At 43.1% G+C, this 24,757-nt stretch overlaps 1 protein-coding gene across 2 annotated transcripts in view; it reads left to right on the top strand.

Annotated features, from left to right (window-relative positions):
* Positions 1-24,757, top strand: part of LRFN2 (leucine rich repeat and fibronectin type III domain containing 2) — an 801,499-nt gene that overhangs the window by 554,878 nt on the left and 221,864 nt on the right. For both annotated transcript variants that reach the window (XM_085610350.1, XM_085610351.1), the window contains one exon: positions 5,667-7,059. In XM_085610350.1, coding sequence (XP_085466476.1) covers positions 5,687-7,059 — 1,373 coding nt within the window. In that variant the 5' untranslated portion in view covers positions 5,667-5,686. The remainder of the gene's footprint in view (positions 1-5,666; positions 7,060-24,757) is intronic.

Below are 24,757 nucleotides of genomic sequence, written 5' to 3'. Positions count from 1 at the left end.
ATAAATCATACAATGATGTCCTTATAAGAATTGTGCTTTAATGATTTTAAACTTGAAATGATATTTTAAATAACTTTGTCTATTGATATGTGAGATAGGTGTGAATGTAATTGCATTGTCAATGTATGAGTATGTTTTTAGCTGAATGGGAGGTATCCGAATTGATACTATAGAACTATTCATGCATAGATAGTTGGAAATTATGGGCCTCATTACTATGGCGGTGGGACCACCAACAACAGGATGTTCGGGGTAGTCCCACCGCCGACAGCCCTTCAGTCCGGCAGCCGCACTAAAATGCTGGCGGTAGAACCCTATACTGCCTGTGGATAGACCACTGCCTCTGACAGGATCATATGATCCCGACGGGGTGGTGGTCAGAATCACAGTCCCGAATGGAAGTGGTGCCGAGGCAGGAACAGTCGTCGGAATTACGATGTACCTTTCTGACAGCTTTTTCATGACAGGAAGACTGCCATTAAAAGGCTGTCAGAAACCGACTTTGGGGGGCCCAAATAGGGCCCACGTCCTTCATGGGCACTGTAAGGTGCTGCTTTACCCTGCAGCTTGTGCTGAGGCCCTGTACCTGGCCCACAGCACAAGTCGCCGTGAAAATGAGCACATTCCGACTGCCAGCACGGCACATTCCGTTTCTGTTACAATCAGACTAAAGAGGCCACTTGCAATGAGGGCACAAGTAGTATTTTCGCAGGTTCGCAGAGCCTCCTGATAACTTTGTCCACCCATTTACACATGAAAACAAACCAGTTTCAGTAAACGCGTAGAGTTGTATGGGGCAAGGAGTTTTGCACTCAGGAAATTTTATTTAATCTGTTAAACGAAATCTACACTCGATCTACCAATAGTCTCTCCTGGTAATTATACTCTAGATTAATTTTAAAGGAGGAATGCGCCTGAAACTTTGTGGACTGCATAGACTTCCTGGTGAATTTTATCAATTCCCCAAATGGATAAATCTTGTCAATGCATAGCAGGGAACGAACAATTTGTAGACTTTCAACTTTCTTTAAAACAATTTGAATGAGCCCATCAACTAAAGAGTCTAAACTAAAGAAGGCATTTTTTGCATTTCAGAGTGGAACACAGGCAGGTTTTGTGATCAACCAATAGGACCAGCAATGCAAAGAACTATCAACTATCCAAGTCAGTTACTTTCTGTCCGGAGATATGTCACATTCCACTACAAAGCTGTCCTCAGAATCTACGACGACAATGTCTGACTGATAGGTACCATCACCAGGAATTATCACTAAGGCCTTCTGACATGTAACTGCAGTTTCAATAAGATATAGCATCAGGCTCCAAAAAAGAAGAGTTCCTCTGTTTCAAGAACCTTTGTCACTTTCATAAAAAAATGGCGCATCTTTGGGAATGGTATTTCACATGAAGGTCTTCTATACATCACATCTTCAATTACATAGAAAGGATGGGCATGTCATTTCAAGAACAGTATATTGATCTGACTGACAAAAATCAATGTCCCTATGACTTTGACCCAGAGAGGTGTGAGTTACAAATGACCAGGAAGAACATTAAAGGGTGATGACCTGCAAGCCCTAAACTAGTAGGGTTGCTATGATTTGTCAACCTTCGTTCAATACAGAAGCCATGCAGTGGAACAGAGATTTCCCCCCAGCATATTTGATCTTGGACAAAAATATAATATTTCAAATGTACAACGAAATACTATGAATGGAGATAAACATGGATTTAATGCCATTGATGAGTGGGGGGAGGGGCCATGACTCACAACTCAACAATGGTAATAAATACTATATTATACTCTGTGCCTTTGCATGTATCGTTTATGCCATTGCATTTTTATTTACATTTGTTTTAACAGCGAGGTAAATCCTTAAGAAATGTAGTGACTATCTGGAGAGTTGTTTCTTTGTGTAAAGGAACTGTTACATGCTTTCTGTGAGGCAGTAAAACAAGTTTTTCCCATGTACCATTTGCTATACTGGGGTAATAAACTCAAATGTATAATTTGCACTGCATTAATAAATATGTAAATGCAGCTTTGTTTAGTAAAATTTAAACAACATCCTGTTATTTGACCACATATACTGACATGGCATAAACATATATACTAAAAATGTATTAAAGTGAAACTATGGTTGGCTTTGGTGATAACACCTTAAATTATGCTTAATACAAATTCAGAAATTCACTTAAAAACAGTAAAGTTCAGTTATGGTTATGAATCAAAATTGAAAAATACTCATATTTGCAAGTTATGGTCAGGAGCACAATCCTCCATATCTTGTACAATAGCCTGACAACCATAACTCTCAAAAAGAATGCAATGCCGACGACCTCACCCGTAATGAAACACATGCAATTACAAATATTGTACATCATATAACACATGGCATTCCGTATCTTATTATTATCACCACTTTGATTGAGGCAGCTGTGAATTTATTGGTTTTATTTACTATGTGTTTTTTGTTTAATTACGTTTTGCATTTAGGTGTTAATATGATTATTGAGAGACCACACACATTGCATTTAGTGTGAGCTATGGTTTTGTATTGGGCTTTGTCTAAGGGAGATTTATTCTGACAAAAATGTTTCCTGGTTCTTTTAATGATGCTCTTAGATCAGCAGATGGAGTTCGCCAAGGAAAAGCCTCATATTCATTCCACTAGACCTCTTTTATCTACAAGAACTCCACAGACAGCTGTCCTCTCCGTCATATTTCTTATAATGTTTTGACTTTGAAAGAGGAGAGTCTGATTTTAATCTCCTAGTGCCATATTACCAAAATGAGTGCTTAGATCTAGTCTGTTCTTGCATTCTTTCTCATTGAAATAAACTCGCCTAACAAATTGTACTCTCTCCAGGAGAGGTGTGCATGGAGAGTGGTTAGTCTGTGGTTAACAGAAGCTAATCTTGAGCATACTGCCTTTTTGGGGATTCACATCTGCCTTCCACGTGAACAGCAGATGACATTGTGTAAGGGACCATGGAAATCTGCAGGATTGCTGTCCTGCACATGAGACTGAGTAGTCCATCTCAGGGCTAAATTCAGATTGGCTGATGGGTGCTAATCAGAAAGTGCCTAATGCAGGTCCTAATCTTATTGTTTGAAAGTGTGGCCAATCACATTTTTAAAGCAACAGCAATGTGATTGGCCACATGTTCAGCCAATCAGAATGAATTAATGGGTTTTCCATTCCGCTTGGCTACTGAAATGTGCCCAGCAAGTACACAAGAAAAATGGTAGATGTTGCCACATTATCTTTGCTACACTCCGCTAGACACAAACTCTAAGAGCTTATGCCTGCACCGAGGATAGTGCTGCTGTGAAAGGTGGAGTAGCTATTTTAAGCTGCCACTCCCTCTTTGAATGCCAGCAGCTCAGCCTGCCTACAGAGTGGAATCAGCACTCCCATAGTGTGGAATAAACACTCTCACTCTGTGGCAGGACTCTTCTGATAGGGGACCTCGGGGACCTCCTCTATCTAGTTAATGTACTGTCTATGACCCTCTTTGCTAAGATGTGCAACATGAATGCCTCTAATCTTTGGAATTCTCTCCCCCCTACCCTCCGAGGGGAACCAAACATACTGGCCTTCCGAAAACCTCTCAAAACTCATATTTTCAGTACTTCACATTAGCATGACATACCTATCTGTCTGTTCGCTCCACAAGCGCTAGGAGGCCTCAGGGTAGCTATGCGGTATAGAAATCCAATTTCATTCATTCATTCATATACCCTCATTTGCATGGGTCCCTTCTCCCATACAAAGGTGGTCCCCATTTACATTGTACGGGCATGCAATATGCACTCACAAAGTGGGCATTACATAAGGGGCCACACAAGAGTATGCAATCCTTTTTTAATTCAGAAGTGAGCAGAGGAACAAAAAGTGCATGGGAAAACCTGCTGCACTCTGAGGGTATTTCGGTAGCCTGCCCATTCCTAACTCATACTAAAATTAGAAACCGTGATTCACTGATTTGTTCCAGGAGTGTCACATACAGATAGGTAGTGTGCTGATGGTTAATGCATTAATATACGACATGAGTGTTCCTGTACCTGGAAGAATCAATACCTTGGGTACCAGTAGGTACTGGAACTTTTGGATTCGGGGTATCTGACCCATAACAAAATTTCCTATGAGTATTTGTGAAAAGATGCCAAAACCTTGCTGGAAAAAATGCATTTCCACCACACCACACGTTATTTCTCCATTTCTGAACCAGTTCACTGGGGCATTTCGTCATCCTTAGCACACGCTCCTTTGTATGGTGCACAACGGTTAGCTAGTTAATTATTTCTGCACCAAACATTTGTCCTCAGTATTGTAATCGACTCCTGCTATTTTAACAGTAAGTAAGCCTGTAGTTTTTGCTAGTTTGGGAGTTTCTATCATCCAGTGTTTCTTAGCATGCTCCATCCTTGTGCATTCAATACAGATGGAATTAAAAATATCCCATCTACTCTCTGAAAGATTAATGAAGGTCACTTCCTGTGATGCCAACAGAGGTTTACAGGGCTCACTCACTTCCGTTACCGTAATGATTTGATGAAATGCCACCTCTACATTCTGTGACAATCTTATCCAAAGATGCGTCCTGTTCCTTTACCTTTAATAGTAGACATTAGAAGGAGATCCATCAGGACAACTTTCTTATAAACAAATTCTCTTCACCGTGGGCTGTAAATCAGTTTTGTGTTTTTAGGGAAGATGCTCATGGAAGATTTGGCTGTGTTATTTTGGGAGTTGATTATATGGTTCTATATTTACAAATTACTTAGCCCTTTGGCTCTTCAGTCAGACTTAGGTCTCCGATTTCTAAATGTTCATAATGAATGGTTGTTTGAACATTCTCTAACGTGAGTGAGTGAGTGAGTGAGTGAGTGAGTGAGTGCAGGTGATGTGGTTGGGAGGGTAACAAGTTCCGCACTGCAGTGCTGGTAAAGGAGTTAGATGGCACATTCTGCCTTTTGCCAACCAAACCCATGTGAACGTGTTCCATGTGTAAGGATGTCTCCGTAGGGGTAAACAACGTTTACATCTCGGTTTTTACACCTCAATGCAATCACAACGAGGTCGTTACAACAAATCAAACTATTCCTTGGTCGTTACAACAACTGTGTTGTTACAACGCAGTGCTATTACTACGCAAGTCATTACAACGACTTGCGCTAGATGGCGCGCTAGACTAAGGAATACTTTGATTTACTATTCCAACACCTTCCCTAGTGTTGCACACACTGGAGTTGGAATAGTAAATCATAGTATTCCTAAGTCCAGCGTGCCATCTAGCGCACGTCGTTGTAACAACTTGCATTGTGATTGCATCGCGGTGTAAAAACCGCGATGTAAAGTGTCATATTCCTCTGTAGGATGTTTCAAACTGAAGGTTCAACTTTCATCTCTATCTCCGTCATCAATGACGGTGTTTGCTGACATTTTATGAGTGGTGGACCTCTCAATGAGCGACAGGAATGGTACCCTATCATTTTGCGAATTGAATAATGAATACTTTCTATTACTATGTTTTTGTTTGGTGTAGAAATCCTCATAAACACCCAATAAACAAACAGTGTGAAATGTCAGTTTTTAATAGTATACATTTGCCTGTAAATGCATAAGATAAAAGCATGGCTTGTGTTTACTTTGTTTCAGGTGCCATCGCCTGATTTACGATGGAAAAATTGCTCTGCGGTATCCTGGTGTTTGGAATGGCAGCTGTGATCAACGCATGCCCAAAATACTGCGTCTGCCAAAACCTGTCAGAGTCGCTGGGAACGCTGTGTCCGTCAAAGGGCCTCCTTTTTGTTCCTGTAGACATAGACCGAAGGACGGTGGAACTGAGGCTTGGGGGAAATTTTATTATAAACATCAGCAGGCAAGATTTTGCCAACATGACAGGGCTAGTGGACCTGACCCTATCCAGGAATACGATCAGCTATATCCAGCCATTTTCTTTTATTGATCTGGAGAGCTTGCGATCTTTGCACTTGGACAGCAACCGGATGACAAGCCTTGGGGATGACATATTTAGGGGTCTTTTAAATCTCCAGCACTTGATCATGAACAATAACCAGCTGAGCAGCATCTCGGATGAGGCCTTTGAGGATTTTGTACCGACTCTAGAAGATTTGGACCTATCCTATAACAATCTGGGGGGCATTCCCTGGGAAGCTGTCAGGAAGATGGTAAACCTGCATCAGCTCAGCTTGGATCACAATCTTATTAGTTTTATCACAGAGGGCACATTTACAGATCTGAACAAACTGGCCAGATTGGACTTGACTTCTAACAGACTTAAAAAGCTGCCCCCAGATGCAATATTTGCAAGATCACAACTATATGACATTGAAACCACCCCTTTTTCGCCTCCCCTCTCACTTAGCTTTGGTGGCAACCCACTGCATTGCAACTGTGAGCTTGTGTGGTTACGGAGGCTAGAAAGGGAAGATGATATGGAAACATGTGCTTCTCCCCCACCTCTGAAAGGCAAATACTTTTGGCACGTTCAAGAGGGGGAGTTTGTGTGTGAACCCCCTCTTATTACACAACACACTCACAGGCTGCTGGTGCTCGAAGGGCAAACGGCCTCACTAAAGTGCAAAGCCATTGGTGATCCAGCTCCGGTCATACATTGGGTGGCCCCAGATGATCAAATCATTGCCAATTCTTCGAGAACAATCATCTACGACAATGGCACTCTGGATATCCTCATAACAACTTCTAAGGATTATGGTACGTTCACATGCATTGCCGACAATGCCGCTGGAGAGTCTACTGCAAACATTGAGCTGTCAATAATACAGCTCCCCCACCTCAGCAATGGAACTGGCCGAACAGCTCCACCCAAATCACGACTTTCTGACATCACCAGCTCGACTCGTTCCAACCGCGGGGAGGTGAAAACTGCACCAGAGAGAGCGGTTGCGGTGTCAGAAATATCAACTACCTCAGCATTGGTCAAATGGTCAGTGAGCAAATCTGCCCCGAAGGTTAAAATGTATCAACTGCAGTACAACTGCTCCGATGATGAAGTCCTTATCTACAGGTAAATGTGAAATGTTGATACTGATTGACTGGTGACTACCAGAATATCGAGTTTTAAATATATTTTAAGAAAAATGTCATATCCAGAATGTCGACTGCTTACAACATAGTGAAGGTGTACACATATAAGTATAGATTTACTTTTTCTAACTCCATATTTATGTACCTTGACTACATACAGGGATCTTCAAGTTCATAGGTGTGGGATTAGGAATAGTAAATCTATACTAGCCTCTATATAGTTTCCTTCTAAAAAAAACCAGGTACATAGCATAATAAATCTTTGCTTACCTATAGAAAACGTATCTTCATGAGACTGTGGTGTGTGGGGGTCGATATTCTGGATAAAATATATTTGTAGGACAATATTTTTGTTAGGATTCTGGAATACAAGAGCTTGAATGGTATGCCATTTTAGAAAAAGGCCTCATTTTAATGTTTTAAATGAAAGATGGAACTCCATTAATTTAAGAACTTTTGAAATTATAGACAAGTCAAAAGCTTTTTATATTTTATACAGAAAAAATGTACCTCCTTCGATATATGGTAACTGACTTTAAACATGTGACATTATATATCTTCTTGATAGAAGGGCAAATGTATTTAGTTCTCATTTACAATTGTAAATGTAAAATGTAAATTGATACTTGTATAGCGCACTACTCACCCGCAAGGGTCTCAAGGCACTTGTACGAATACCGCTGTGGAACCCATCCTGGCTTTCCCTGTGAGGCGGCCACTCCTGGGCACCCCCAAGGTGGAGGCCAGGCATCCTTAGCGTTGTGGGGGCTGTTGTGGAGATTAAGCAAGCTATTGCCCAGAGTTGCAGAGTGGGACTCCATGATTGGAATGGCACCGAGGCAAGAATTATCAGGTCTGTGGAATTTTTTAGCCCAAGACCCGCCGAGGCGGGGAATTGAACCCTGGTCCCGGGCTAGACCTCTGCATCAGGGTCTGCCGCTCTAATCATTGAGCCACACTTCTCCACAATTGAGTAATGGATATCGATTATTTGGATGATCAAACAGTAAACTGAGTTTTATCTATCAAAAGCATGCTTCTGATAACCAATTTCTGATACTAAAATACGAAAAATGATTAAGCAACTAATAGATATAGTTGGTATTGATAGCACTGCTGCTGAGCCAATTTGTACCAAGAACCAACATTTTTTAATTACATATATGTATGCTATCTGGTTTTAGGTTTAAACCTGTAATAACTGATAAAACCCCACCGAAAGGAAAATAGCCATCACTAGTGTAAACATATCAACACTGAAAAAACACCTTAACAACCACAAACTAAGTGCCTTTCAAACAAAGGAAAAGATGACTGAAAGAGTCATTTCTATTTCTTCCTGCAGGGGCCAATACAATGTAACTTTGTTATACAAGGCAGCAGCAAGAAAGACTGGGCTAACATTACTCTGCTTGAGTTTTGTTGTTTACGGATGTCACTAAATTATTGTTTCTTCTTCCTTCTGTCTTTTTCAGTTTTGTGGTGTTTGGTCTAAAGATGCAGTGTTTAGAAGCATGTTTTAGGTCTTATTTAGTTATTTTATAAACTGTAGAGAACCAGGAAATATCAATATCATATTTGATATTTTGGCTACATTTGATTTCACTGATAGGTAAAATGGCTGGGTTCACAGGAATCTTTCCCAATATTGACCATTGCATTTACCCACAGACAGAGAATGGGTGAAATCATTTGATACATCTGCCCCCTTTTGTAGCGAGTCAGTATTGATTGTAGGTGAATTGCCAAACACCCCAGGCTTTAAACATTCAATGCAAGGTGTAGTGACAGGTATATGTGAAAAGAGTGTTGTTACCAACCATCTGAGATAGTGGTGAAAACATGACACCAGACGGTTGGTAAACATGGAACGCAGTGTCACTTGGAATGCTGCTGCAAAATGTTCCTACCAAGTTCAATAAAGATTGGAGTGATCTTGTTTGTATTTGCAGTAATTCAGCTACACATATGAAAAAGTTGTATGATGAGCCGTCAAAATCACTACCTGAGCTGAAGTGCTTCCCTGTAAGAGATCCTTGCCACTTGTTAGATGGTATGCTGAAAGAATCTTGACAATCTTCAGAGTGAATGAAGAATACTTTTGGTTTTGTAGTCCATTCTGGTTCACTGTTTTGTTACGCCCAGGAACTAAAATTCAAATATTTCTCATTTTGTGCTTTGTATGGCACCAAGGAGAGTCATCCTAACTGTATCATTTAGCCAGTGGTTCTCAGTCCTAGAGGCTGTGAATGATATATTACCCATGTGGCGACCGTTTACAGAATCTTTGCTTAGTGATGATGCCGAAGGCAAGAAATTTGATGATCTTTGGCCACATATTGATAGTGTTGTGAAAAAAGTACAGTCTATTGCATGCTTGGGTTTTTACAGGAAAATATGACTGCTGTTGTGGACATAATCAAAATACTAGAGTCCGAAAACATCCTTGTCTGCCAATTGTTCAGCGTAATTGATGTAGATGTGAAACAACTCCTTGAGAGTAGGCGGGGCGACACCTTTCGTGACTTTGGCACTGCACTATGCTCTATGTTAGAATTCCCTGCACTTGGTAAGCAAAGAAATGTTGAGGAGCAATTCAGGAAATGTTATTTTACAGTCTATGGGAAATAGCTTGCAATGATGCATAGAAATGTCCCTTCATCAACCATGGCATTTGAAGTTAATGAAGCCTCACTGAGGTACCCTGCACAAGTTCTAGATCCCTTCCGAATTTTCTCCAGACTTTGAAAGTACTGCTTTATTTTTGACTGCTTCAATAACTGAGGGCATATGCGCCCAATTCAACCCATATGTTGCAGAACATGTCCTAGAGAATCACAGTCTTCATGTGCACCAGTATTGGCATGGAAAGCTATATCATTGGCCCGAGTTAGCAAATTGTGTACTAGCTGTTTTGGAGTTGCCCGTCTCAAGTGCCAATGTTGAGATGGTCTTTTCACAGATAAACATTCAAATAGGAAGGAAAGAGCGAGCATGCATTACCAAAGACTCACTAAAGAAGTATTGTATGATGCACTACAGTCAGTTTGTTTTTTAAAAATGTATTTGGGCCTCAAAACCCCTGTAAACACGCTGTCGATTCACATGCACTATCAGTGCAGAAAGCAAGCAATATTTAAAAGCAAAACATTCTAGAAAAAACACTGTTCCTGTTGTTTCTAATGGCTTAAACATGTGTAACCACTGTTTTGTTAAGGTATTGAAAGCACTGAAAAAACCCCACCAGAATTTACTAAAAATAGAAATTGAAAACAGGAAAGCCTACATATATGGCACTGGTGGATTTATTGACCAGTGTCTGCACAGGTTGATAAAAGTAAACACGAAATGTGCATTGACCAAATAATACAAAGTGACATTTAGCCTCCGTTGTGCAGTGCAGATAGTGGTGCAAAGGTCAGAGCAAAATTGTACATGCACCAGTTCATTTTTTATCTGGCTGGTGATTTGTGGGTGAATCTAAAAATGTCGCATGGAATCATGTTCCCTGTTTTATGCATGAGTCAGAGGTGATGACTTTTAAACAATGTCATAGAAACAGAGGTATGCAACTAACAATGGCCGGTATAGCAAAAATATTGGATTCACATTTAAGCTCAGATTAACTTGATAATTATGCAGTGCAGTGCAGTAGCCGTAAATGCTGCGCTGCACGAGAATGAGGGAGCAGGAGAGCGCCATATTCACATAAATATGGCACTCTCCACTCTTCTCCCTAGTGCAGAAATGTGCATGGGTGCCTACACGAGACCAGCATAGGTTTTGCATGGGAAGGGTACCCTTCCAGTACAAAATACTATGCTTAGACTAACCTTAAAACTTTTCCTACCTTACATGTGTGTTGTACAGTGCAGCACAAGAGCAAAGTCAGAAAAGAAAGGAGAAATGAAAGCATTTCTTCGTGATAGTGCTTGGTTGAAGTGACAATATGTTCTGCTGCTAAACCTTGTCTATTTTTTCAGGTAAATAGGGCTCAGCATCATAAGTCTTGTGTGGCTGCATGGGAACGCCCATACATTACCCATGGTCTGTCCCCTTGGCACTAGGTAATGCAAAGCAGCACTATGCACAGCTTTGCGCTACGCTGGAAAGTAAATTAGTAAAAGAAGATTTAGCATCGATTTGCATCACTTTTGTGACACAAACACAGCGCTAAAATGTAGTAAATATGTTCCTTTGTTTAAGGCAGCGTCAAACCGAAGAGATTTGGCACTGATTGCTAGGCACACCTCGTATCCATTAACAATACATGAGTATTTGCTTTTTAAGAAAATGCCTTGAATGAAAAAGACGTCATGTGCTTCAAAGGCAGAAAAACATACACAATAGGGCAAGGTTGTGGCTCACTCAAGCGGCGTCCTCGCAACAAAATTCATGATCAGTAGAACACAACAGAGTGACTCACCCTCTCTTGTGTGGCTGCTCCCCACAGCACTGGCATAACATGCCTTCTTAATTAGTGTTGTTTATTAGGGATATTTTCTAAACAAATAGCGCAGTATGAGCTACCCTGATAAACAGGCCCACACTGCAGTTCCCACTAGTAGCGCCTCACTTATTTAATTAAGTACTTTGTAGGTTTGTGTTTCAATGGGGGGGGCCTGTAGCACATAAATTAGAATTAGACAGGGCTCCCCCTCACGCAGACAACCATTTCAGTGACAGACCTTTACATCAACAAAACCTTTACATGGAGACAGCCATTAAATCGACCCACAGTGACCTCTACCTGGCTCTAAATCCCAAATTACTTGGACTGGAGTAAATCTTCCTGTTCGGTGTCACTGCTGGTCGAGGGAATGGACATTTTGAAGACCGCGTTTGTCAATGTGAAGGTCATGGCATGGTTGCCGATCTGATGAAATATATCCTGACAGATGTACGGGGCTTCATTTGGGGAACATCCGCACTGATGTTGGGGGATTGGCACTTATGTCTTCCTCGTCAGACTTTAACGGGGAGCAAGAGAGTGAAAAATATAACAAGGGGAAAACAAGAGGAAGAGAAGGAGGGAAAAAGAGTGACAAACGGTGATAGCAGGGATGAAAAAGAACCTGAAGGCAGACACGGCTCGTGCAGGTAAGAGCGGTGGGCCAGGGGGCATGGGAATATCGACAACGACAATGGAAAATCTATTATTTATGTAATTTGCCCTCATTGTCGTTTGTCGAAATCACCCCCGCACCCCAACTGGCCCTACCGCTCTTGTCTGCATGGGCCGCGGCTACCTGAAGGGCTAAGAAAAAGATGCAGGGAGTGTCTGGTGGTGAATGAAAGAGGCGTGAGATGGATTCAACACTATAAAGCCTTGATATTTGGTCCCCTGACCTTCGGTAGCACTGCCAGTGGACTTTTGAGTATAAACTTTTTTCCTGACACATAGGTGCTGATTATGACTTTGGCGGTGTGGAAGCGGGGTGACCCCACTCTGACAATGCCAAGTCAACTTCCTTTGGCATTCTCACAGCAGTGCTTTAGAAACATGCACCGCAATGGGAACGTCAAAGCAAGTTCCTGCATGGTATGGACAGTTTAGTTCATGCTGTGCAGGAACTGGTGTGCATGCACACAGGAGGAATCACCATGTGTCCCCTGCATGCATACCAGTGAACCGAGGCAACAGGGGACCACTTTGTTTCCCCACCGCCAGCCTTTTCATGGCGGGCTCACCACTATGGAAAGGGTGACTGTGGGGAAACTCAAGATATGCATGGCAGTGCCACAGCGGCACTGGCAAGTATATTGGTGCCCCAGACCATGACGCCACAGCCAGAGAAGGTGGTTCCTTGGCAGTTGCCGCGGCCCCAAAATGGTCGGACCCCTGTACTTGTAATAAGGCGGTCGGACCACTGGTGCAGCGGTCCCCGACTGCCAATGCATATCCACTATGGGTTTGGCGGTCCCAAGGACTTCCGAACTCGTAATGATGCCCTCATTCTTTAAGGGTACTGCATATACTAGTGCATACACATGCACACAGTTCGATGTTAAATGCATGAGTAGGGATTCTTAAAAACAACTGTGAATCGTTAGAGGGCAGTTTTTTTTTCTTTAATTTCCATTTTTAGGTGTAGTTTTTACCAGCATCTTTGAAAGCTACACTGTGAAGGCACATTTTACTCTTTCCATAATGTGGTCTTCTCTCAGATAGACTGGCATGTACACGCGCTGACATAGGCAGACACACAAAACGCACACCCACACACTGTTTCTCCAACACAAACACAAACACAAACTCTTATACACATAACACACAAACCATAAACATGCGCACACACACATGCGCGCACACACACACACACAAATCTCTCACAGGCTTACATTGGAAGAGTGTGACACAGGCACAGTCTGTGATTCAAAGGCCCCGAGTCCCACAGTGAATCCCAGGCAGAGAATGCGTATCACACGAGGCAATCTTGCCTTGGCAACAAGTCTCAGAAAAGCCGAGTCAAGCCCAGACAGACTCCCACAGAGGCAGGCCATCATACACAGGCAAAGAGGAGGTCAGAGACAAGGTTTCCCACATGGGAGTATCATGAAAGCAAATGTGTTCTACAGTCAGTGAATTTTACTCACTCATGAGAACAGAGCCTTAGACAGTCTAAAACAGGCAGAGTTTTACAGAGGCCTTTAGTCTCGCAGTGACAGAATCTTACACTTCATCACCACACACAGAGTCCCGCCAATGCACAACCCACTCAATTGGTACCACCCACATAATGAATCTAACACAGGCCAATAATATGCAGACAAACATTAACACAGCGCTATATACAGGCATGCTTCACCCACATGCAGAATCAGCATGCATTCTGAGGCACACATGCAGTTTCGCATGTGCCCTGAGTCTGGCGCGTGCATAGGCTCACATGCATAGCATCTAACACATTGGTTTTGGCATCTCTCAACCAGAAGCAATCTGTTAATTGTGCTACAACACATTTACATGTCCTCGTGCACAGAAGATGTCACCTGTGGGATATCTGAGCAGGTGGCCCAGTTAGCCTCCCACCGAGAACAGTGTAGACTAGAGAAAGAAGGAAGCATAGGCTACTACCCATGGCAACAATAGCAAACTGAGCAGCAAGCACTGGTTACTCTTGTTGCATGGGGCATGGAGCTCCAAGTGCTTGCGGCTAGGTCCCACCACCACCACAGTCCAGGCCTCTGTGATATTGGGGGCAGGGGGACTGAGGGGAAAGGAAGGGTGCTAATGAGGGTGATTGCATGCTGGTTGTAATGGGGTTTTGGCTTCCTGGATGATGGTGGTGTTGCACACATGAGGCCATGGTGGAGTCAGTCATGATGATGGTGCAGTGCCGGGGCACTGTGCATGCTTGCATTGCAGGGGGCAATGATTCTTTACATACCAGAAAAATGTGGTGCGTAGCAAGCCGCTGCACTTCCCATGCCGAGGCCCCCATGCTTCTTGTATGACAGTGGGGCTTTACATACTATATAGTGCTATAACTCCTAGCCAATTAGATTTGTTTTACACATACGAGTCATTCTTTTCATACTGGGGCAGTGCAGAGACTGCAACCTAAAGGATGCTACTAATCTGGGAGGTCCAAGCCTGTACCATAAGTTACCTTCATCACTTGCTGATCAGTATCCCTGGCACCCAGAGCAGCCCAGAGGCCCAGCGAGTGTCTCCTGTCACAATGAGTAGCACTGGCCTGTTTGAGCATCACTGACCCCACCTGAGCAGTACTCTCACATACAAGCCCAGCATCTGATAAATTGATTATAACATGATTAGCTCCACAAACATTGTGAAGGACTCTTGACTGACACGTGCACAAGAATCGCAGTGATGGGGATTATGTGCTGGCACAGAATTGAGAAATGATGCTGCTGCATCTTGCATGGCGCAAGCCTATGTCTCCTTTGCGTTCTTTTTTGTCTTCAAATAAGGTGCACATCGGCTTCACACATACAATATTTTCTTGAAGACATATTGCTGCTATGTACCCTAGCAGATGCTGGAGTATTACAATATTTAATAAGAGCTGCTCCAGAATGTCTACAGACCCTTTTTTCCTATTAGCTACTTTTTGTTTTTTAAATCAAAACAGTGCTATACTATGCACTTTGAACATTTTTTCCATAATTGTGTTTGAGGGGAGAGCTGCCTTAAACCCATTTAAGGAAACAGGCTTGCAGGTTATTTAAAACATTTTGCCATGATTGTTTTTGGTTCCCTCTAGACAACTAGAGCTAACTGGCAGCAAACAAACTTATTGCTGCCTGCTCCAATAAATGCTAGCTTCAAGAAGTATTTCAAATCGGCCTATAAATTGCAAGTGAGACACTTTCTCTCCTGAATACTACACTACAAGTAAATGGGGAGCAGCTTGCTGATAGCTAACACACAGCCAGAAGTTAATCAGGCAGCACTAGGGCAGTGCAATAAAATAACTATCAAAAATAAACGTAAATCTATTGGACTCTGTAGGAGATGAAATGTAATGCAGAAGCAATTGTGGTTTAATGTCATTTAAACAATGTTGATGAGACATTTGAAAACATTCAGAGAAAGAGTAGAATTTCAGATGAGAGGAATGTAATGTTAATGTCATGTTTTGTTTTCTTACCAACCTAAAGGTTGGCACATTAAACCGAGTGCAGAAGAGGAAACTCGAGTCCTTCATCTGAATACACCACTCTCTGAATACATTATTTCTCCGTTAAGCTTACAAGACGTCGAATTTTCCTCTCTGCTAAGCACCCAACACTTAGATATATAAACCTATCCATAAATATTAAAGTAACTTATGCTCCTAATCCATCCCACTGGGCTCTGTTACCCAAAGCAGGACCTTGTTGATGTACCTATTCTAATTTCAGGACCTTTGGTCAACATTGCTCACTGAGGATAAATATACTTGGAGTTTGGGAATTGTATTTTTTAGGCACAAAGTGACTTATTACTGTCATGACTCATGTCAGATCAGTTTATGCTGTTATACAAAAACACGCTGTATTTTGATAGTTATTTGCACATACTTTTACATTTGTAAAATATTTACTTGTATATATGTTTTCATGAGAGTAAATGTCTACAAGGTCAGGAATGGGTGTTCAAGACCAGACATGCTCTGAAAGTCAAGCCAAGTAGCTTTTATTTCAGTTAAAAACCTTTAAATCAGCATATACAGCTTGTATATCACACAATGCAAATCTAAGGATGTCAATAAATTGCATTCACAAACAATCCTTCTTTCTGTAAAATACAAGCTATTAAAATGAAAAAAAAACAGTTAAAATTTCAATCCCCTCTGTTTTTATGAAAATCCTACTGCGAACATATATCTGCTTAAACTAAAAACTATGTGGGGGTTGTGTCATATTTTAAAACTCTCAGTGCGTCTGTTTCCTAAATCCAATTTACGGCAAATTGGGCGGATCCATTTCCTTCTGAGCTTGGTGAATGCTGTGCAGAAGAATACAACATGTGCAAGATTTTCAGTAGTGTGCAAGGTACATAAAGTGCAAATAAAATTTCATATACAGCGTTTTTACCAAGTAAGGTTGGAGAACATCGAGATACTCTTTACAAAGCCTATGTTCGGCTTAACAATGAGGAATGGTGTGGTTAACCTGCCTAATCCAGGGTCTTGAGGGAGAGAACTCAGAACGTACTCCTAAAGTATCTGCTTCAGTTGCTTTTTTGAGTTTCATGTTAAAGTTTGGGGATCAGTCCAAAAGGAGGAAAGACCAGGCTTACCAGACCAGATCTGGACATGGCAAAATCAGGGGAAAGTGGTGAATCTATCAAGTTCCAACAATTCCCTTAGTCCCTCTCTATAATGACCAATTCCGGCAAAGCCCATAGTCTTACTCAATAGAGCAGAGGTCTCAGGACAGCAATGTGCAGTATCAATGGTGTTAATGTGGGGAGACCTAGTAACCTCCTTATAGACTTTTTCTCACTTGATGTAAGCTGACTGAGGTTATCTACACCTCACAACTCAGCCTCATATAGAGCTGCTGCTTGGGCCTTGTACTTGCAGACCTCAAGGACTGGAGAAATCACTTTGGATGTGACAGCTTTGTGTTTTTTAATGATAGCCATTGAACTATGGATGAGGACAGCTTTAGCTTTGTGTATAAGGGGGAGCCATAAAAGCCTAGAATTAAGCTTTACACCCAATGGGCTAAAACATGTTACCCACTCTGGTTTTTGCTCCTGGACTGCAATGTTTTTCCTGAAGGTCTTATGGGGTCTAATGACCATGTAATTATTATTGATAGAGTTACTTTCTAGGCCCTTGACACTGCAATACTCATTAAAACTATCGAGTCATTTTTGCAGGCCCTTCAATGTTTGTGACACCAAAATGGCATCATCTGCAAAAAGTAGTGCAGGAACTAGACCCTACAAAATTTTGGAAAGTCGTGGTTTCACTCCTTCAGGTACTTAAATACACTTCTAGCCTAGAATGAGAACAGGGTGGATGCGAGCATGTGTCTCTGTCTCACTCCCCTTTTTATGGATTCTGTAGGTTCACCAGGCGGGCCCCAGAGGATTTTGGCGTAGTTGTCCTAATGCAATCTGATTATCTGTCATCGGGTACACATTGGCTTTTTAACATTACCCATAAAAGACCCCTTGGGACGAGGTCGAAAGCCGCCTTTATATCAACAAATGCAAAGTAGATGTGCCCTCCCCTGAGCATAATGTATTTCCACAGGATACATAAGAGCCTAAAGACCTGATTGGTTGTGCTGATACGCATCCAAACCCTTCTTGATAGGCTCTCAGGATGTAGTTTTCATCCGTCCAGTCATTCAATTTATTAAAAACCTGCCTGGCATACATTTGTAGTGTGTCTATTAGGCTGAATGGCCTAGTTGCAGGTTCCTGTCTACTCCCTTTTTTGTATATTGGGACTATCTCGGCCCCATCTCGATGTTAGGGGGACAGGGGCTCCCGGGGCCACTGCATAACAAATTAAGTTGACATAAGGTGCCCATACATTTTAGTCATGCTTATAAGTCCCCAGGATTTTGTCAGGACCTGATGCTTTCCCTTGCCTAATGGCATCAAGGGCCTCCTTGTTTCTTCAAAGCTATGCCACTGTTTGAGTGGGTTTTCAGGAGCGATAGTAAATCTTGGGAAAACTCAGTAGGTTCAGATTAGAGATCAGAGAAATGTCGGGTCCAGGTACCTGGGTCCAGATAGTGCGCCTTACGAGTGTATGCATCCCTGCTTCCATGTGTGCCTATTTTCCAAAAGTTGGTAGTGTCATTAGATTTAGCTGCATGGTTCATGTCTTTCCAATGTGTCTCCTCCCAACTCGTTTCGGCTCTGGATAATTATTTCTTATGGTTGGTCCTAGCCTCTCAAACAGTTATTGCACTTTTGGTCTTTAGGGCATTAAGTAGTCACTTCTTAGCCTCTTTGCAGTCCTTCGTGTACTAAGGATTACATGAGGAGTGTCTTACAATCCCTTTGCCCATCCTTTTGGGGTGGCAACTTGGTTAGGTGTGGCTTTAAGTTTGTAATCACGGAATGATGGATATCTAAAATAGGAATTTCAGATGTGGGATGACAAACAAATGGGCTCATTGTGTCAGAAAATGTATTACAGTTGCTAGTCATAATCTCCATGTGTTTCACTATAGACGGCCACTTGACTGGCCTACTGTTGGTTCTGATGGGCAGTTACATTGAGGTTGGGGCCCTGGCAAGTGTCCGTGTCTCCGGGAGACACCTTGACATCACTAAACATAGCAGGAAGTGGTCACTCTCTTCCCTGCTATCTATCTTAAAGGCAGTTAGCCTATCCCAAGTTGCTATACTGTATAAAATGTAATCTATCATTTATCGAGTATTGCCTCTTTTGAATGTGTATACGCTTGAGTTATCGGAGTCCATCCTACCATGCATGCTTTCAGGCCGTGTTCTAATTCAAGGTGTACCCCTTGCATGGCCGCTACTGTGCATGGTATCACTGGCCCGGCTACTAATGGGGGAATGCCTCTTGCCATGCCCTCTTCCTCTGAAATTAGGTTTAAGTCACTTATTGGCTCGTACATGAAATTGAATCGCCACCTACGATGATTGTATCTTTAGAGCCTAAGGTGCTGAGAGCACTGTCTAGTGTTTCTACCACCTGGGACTCCAGATTGATCTTCATTGGTCTTACATATACATTAAAAAAGTGGGCTAGATTTCCACTATGTGTACTTATGCTTACTCCCAGGATGTGTGGCGAGTCTAAGGGGAGCACATCAACAAAGACATTTTGGGAACCAGTTCTGTCCTCCTGGGTGCAGCTTCCTGGCAGGAGGTAGAGACAGCATTGTTTGAGAGCAGACGTGGCCCAGGTAGCTGAAAGGAAATCGCCTCCCCCTACTCTATATTCTATTAGGGCTCAGGTCAGTGAAAGGAAATCTCCGCTCCCTACTCTCTATTCAATGCAGGTCCTATTCAGCCCAGCCCTGACCCATCAGACTGCTGGAGTCATGGCCCTCTCCAGCCTTCTGTCACTCGCAAACCAGACATGGAATACACAAACTTAGCAGAGGCATGCTGGATGGTTTGGCAAGAAAATACCTACTTTCTAAAAGTGTATTTTCAAACACAGAATGTAAAAAACACCCTCACTAAAAGATATATTTTAACATTCTGAGTTCAGGCATACTAAATTCTAATTTCTACCTTGTTCCCTGGGTCAGTTAGGATTATAAGATGATATAATCAAACTGCCCTTTCTGGCCTATGGAAACAGGTAGCCTTGCAATAGTGAAAAACTAAATTGGCTGTAATTCACTATCAGGACATGCCACACACATCAGGGCATGTCCTACCTTTTACACTCTGCCCTTGGGCCTACCTTAATGGCGACTAATATGTAGAAAAGGGAAGGTTTAGGGACTGGTAAGTGGATGCACTTGCCAATTTGACATGGCAGACCCAGACTGCACATAGGCTCTGCAATGGCAGGCCTGATCCATATTTTACAAGCTGCTTCTGTGGGTGGCACAATCAGTGCTGCAAGCCCACCAGCAGCATTTGATTTACAGGCCCTGGGCACACATGGTGCACTGTACTACGGTCTGACAGGTAAATCAAATAACCAATCATGGAATCACTAATCCATTACATCATTTTACAATAGGGAGCACATGCACGTTGACAGTGATCAGCACTGGCAGAGTGCCCAAAGCATCTAGACCAACAAAAACAGATGAGGCAACAGCAAAAAGTAGAAGGGAGACTCACGCCAATGGTGCTAAGTCTAAAACGCGGCTTGATGTTTGAATACGTTGTAGAAAGTTGCGTGGTAATGCCAGCTTCGTAGTAACGCCTTCGTTGTAAAAGCCGTCGGGATTTCGGCTTTCGTTTTGGGTCATACATCCATGTCCTAGTACAGCACTCTATGCCACATTTACACTGCCCATTAGACAATCTGGCAAAGTTGGACCACGGAAGGGCTGCGTTGGTCAATTGTTTGCAATATATACCAAGTGGACCTTGTCCCTTTGAGCAAGGTGATTTTGATAACATGTGGCCCGCCTCCCGACACTTGTTATGCAGATTTCCCCATTGGCCATCAAATTGTGCCACCACGGATTTCCCTAGTCCCTTCAGTTCTGCATCCTATTTCGTTAGAGTGTAAATTTTTCGAGGTTAGCTTCATCACTGCTGTATCGTTATAACTACACCATGACATTTTGGGAGGTTCCGTTGGTTCTCTTCCCGAGTGTAGTTTCACTATTGGTGGGGGCGCTTGGATTAGGGGATTGTGAGCTTGCAGATTTTCCGCAATGGCCCTAGGTGCTTCGTTAGTGGCCAGGGCTGGGTCTCTATTGGCACAAATGACACCCAAAACCGTTTCTCTGTTACTTTCTTCCCCTAGCCCTGTCAGCCCTGTCTTCTCTATAAGGGTTTGATCTGGTAATTGAATTGGGTGTGGTATGGTTAGATTGCTAATCTCTGTTCGAAAGAATGAAATTCCTTGGTCCTTAATAGGGTGAACCAGGCTGGGTTTGAGGCTTGATTAATTTGTCCACTGCACCAATCTTTGCTTTGTATAAAAGGAGGGTATTTTCTATGTGCATTTTTACCCAATATGGACTCAACCTCTTCTAATAGGTCATCTCTTTCAGCCATCATGCAATTATTGCCTGCTTTTTTCATTATTTTGGGGGGTTCCAATTTGTCAGGGGGTTCCTCTGATGATTCATGTTTCCCCATTTTGTCACCTGTTGGTGCTCACAATGTTCCCCCCGCTTAGAGGTTCCAAGAGATACAAGATAACATTTGGTCAACTTGAAAGCTCAGAATCTTACCCCGCAGGAACTGGTTGACAGATGGGCAGTATACAGATTAATGGGCCCCTTTGGCTTTGACAAGGAAAATTAAAAAAGAAAAAACACAGAGAAAACGCTAGTGTAAATTAGCAACTCCCAACAACAGCCAAAACAATTTGTATGATGATTGCAACCTTTAAGATCTTATATGGCATTTAGGCATTGTTAGACATGCCAAGTAATTCAAATGTAGTTTATCCCTCTTAGAAATGGGGTCCCTGGTTGGCAATGCTTTGCACTGTTGCCCAAGTAGGGACCCTTCTTCCTAGTCAGGGTAAGGGGGCTACACTTCTAAAACAACCCCTGCTCACCCCCTTGGCAGCTTGACTGGGGCAGACAGGCTTATCTCAGAGGCAGCGTGTAAAGCATTTGTGCACACATACAGTAATACAGTGAAAAAACTACAAATGGACACCACACTAGTTTAGAAAAATAAGTCATAGTTATCTAAACCAAACAAGACCAAAATGACAAAAATACACAATACAATAATAAAAATATTACTTTTAAAAGGTAGAAACAGTTCTGTCCATTGTAAACTATAGATGCAACACGTTTAACACAAAGTACCTTGGATGCAACCAAATCATAAACAAAAAGCAGCCCTAGGGAAGGTGATGTGTCAGTTCCTTACATGCAGGAAAGGTGATGCGTCGGTTCCTTACTCGAGGGGAGGTGATGCGTCGGTTCCTTACTGCCACGCAGGGGAGGTGATGCGTCGGTTCCTTAGAGAAGGGGAGGTGATGCATCGATTTCTTACTGCAGCCCCAGCGTTGATGTAGACTTGGCACTTCAATGCGATGCATGATGATCCGGTATGATAAGACCCGGGATCTGCTGCGATGATTGCAGCTCTGCCGGCACCCCGAAACAAGGAGGTCACCAACTGAGGAATAGTTAGCATAAGCAGCCCCCCTCTTAGTACTAGCGACGAGGTTCGAGAAGACCCTTTAACATGCTCAAGCCACCAATCCACTGCACATCCTCCATCTAGCCACTGCATCCAAAACGATGTATACGACCTCGATATTCACAAACAACTACAGGTAATAGCATGGAACGTTGCTGGGCTGTTCAGCAAAATGTCAACTCCCCCCTGGAATGATCAAATTGAGGGTGCCGACATCTGCATTTTTCAGGAGACCTGGAGCCTGGTACCGCTATATGCATCAGGCTATGTCTGCTTTTGCTCACCAGCGATAACCATAGGAAGAGGGCGTCCATCTGGGAGTTTGATCATCTGGATTAGTATCACTCTGGGCTGCTTTATTACTAGCCTCGCTAGCTCCAGCTCTGATATTCTGGGGGTTAGTATTAGGGGCCTCAGGGAGGGAGCCAAATTAAAACTGTTCAATGTTTATGTAAGGGGGACTATAGAGGGTAGGTCCTCACCCATCATCACAACATTAGAAGAGAGTTTATCTTCCTGCACGCCCATTGCCAGAGTAGTCATAGCAGATGATTTTAACTGCACCTTTGAGCCCTTGGATAACGATGATCTGTTGGGAACTGAGGACAACAACATTACATGGGCAGTTCCACCACCAAACCTTCCACCAGTGAAAAGATGGATGCAGCTGGCGCTCCAATTTAACGCCCTCACTGTAGAGTTTGGTCTTAGGGCAGTCAATGGCAGAATATTATCAGAGAAGCAGGGTGCAAACAACAGAGCCAGTTGTCCATCTTGCATTGATTACATCCTCCTTGACGTGCGCTTTGTGGTGATTTGATTGATATGAGTGTGGGCACTACCACAGAAAGTGACTATAACCAGCTCTGCTTAACAATGAAACCCCTGTGGGAAGCCCCCAGTCACTCAGCGAACATCTTGCCCCCGTCCATCACCAGAGAAATCATCCTCTCGAACTACAATAGATATCTAAAATGGCGGAAGGTATCCCTCCAGGAATCTAAGATTATGGGCATTTGACGGGATCTGGCTGCAGGCACAATCGAGCTACAGGCTGCCGCCTCTGGCTCGAGTGGATTGGCTAATGTACCCAAGGTCCACTCTCTCATGATTGGCAGGCTTAACGCACACTTTTTAGTTCCCAACTCGAGCAGCAAACCCAGTATTCCAGCAAAAGGCCCCACTCGTGGTTCAACAAAGATTGCAGACACAAACGATTACTCCTAGCCGCAGCAATTAGAGATAAGAACTGCTCCCTCATTAAAGCTGCTCAGAAGTCCTATAGAGCTGCCCTGCACCAGGCGAAGACAGCTTGGGAGGAAGGCAGATGGCAGCAATTTAAGGAAGCAAGCGTGTCCAAGAACCCTAAGTTATTTTGGACCCTTGTGACTTGGGGCAGCAAGCTGGGTGCACGCCCGCCCCCAAATTTTATCATAGGCCAGGAATGGTACAACCACTTTCAGAGCCTTTATTCAACACCAGAGCCTATTCCCCCCTTGGAGCTTGCTGTTCCCATTGGAGCCCATAGCGATGATGAGCTGAGATAGGACCAGATGGCCATCCGGGGGACTTATTTCTTGCACATACCCCGAACTGGGCACATTACATCCTTTTTTTTCCAGAGTTTTATATAGCGCGAACTTGACCTGAATCGGGTATCAGAGTGCTTTACATAGCACCAGTTGCATTACATGAGGACACATTCATTTTTGTTAGGCACAGGGAGATTAAGTGATTTGCCCAGAATCGCAGGATGTTCAGCGTCATTGCCGAGACCCGAACCCAGTTCCCCAGATTCAAGGTCAACCACCCTAGCCGTTAGGCCCACTCCTCTCCCCTCTCCTTCTCCTTCTCCTGATAAATGCCATAGCCAGCGTCGCCCCCGTACCCGAGTCTTGCAAGGGTGCAGAGGTGGTCCCGATTTATAAAAAAGGCCCTAGATAGGACCCCTCAAACTATAGGCCCATTAGTTAGATTGATGCTCTGCAGAAGGTCTTTGGCAGAGTCCTCCTGCAGAGGATCCAGCTATGGGCAGATGATAATGCCATCCTTTCCCAGTACTTTAGGCCTACGACAGGAACCATCAATCAGGTATTCCGCCTTCTACTTATCTATTGGAAGGTGGTAGTGATTGGTAGGGGCAGTCTCTATCTGGCATTCATCGATTTAAAGACTGCCTTCGATCTGTTCCCCAGGGGCAAACTGTGGTCGTCCCTAAGGGACATGGGCATTCCTCCTTTTATTTTAAATGTGTTGGTCCGATTACATGAGGGAAACTATGCACAGGTTAGGTGGGGTCACGGGGACAACTGACTGAGAGCATCCCAATCAATAGGGGAGTTAGACAGGGTTGCGTTTCGGCCCCCACCCTATTCTCTCTTTATATGAACGGGGTGGTCAGCTTTCTTGAGGAAGTCCCTGC

Source organism: Triturus cristatus, chromosome 6 (assembly GCF_964204655.1).
Source record: "Triturus cristatus chromosome 6, aTriCri1.1, whole genome shotgun sequence".
Classification (NCBI taxonomy): domain Eukaryota; kingdom Metazoa; phylum Chordata; class Amphibia; order Caudata; family Salamandridae; genus Triturus; species Triturus cristatus.
The sequence above is the reverse complement of the archived record's forward strand: the minus strand, read 5'-3'. Positions and strand labels throughout refer to the sequence as shown.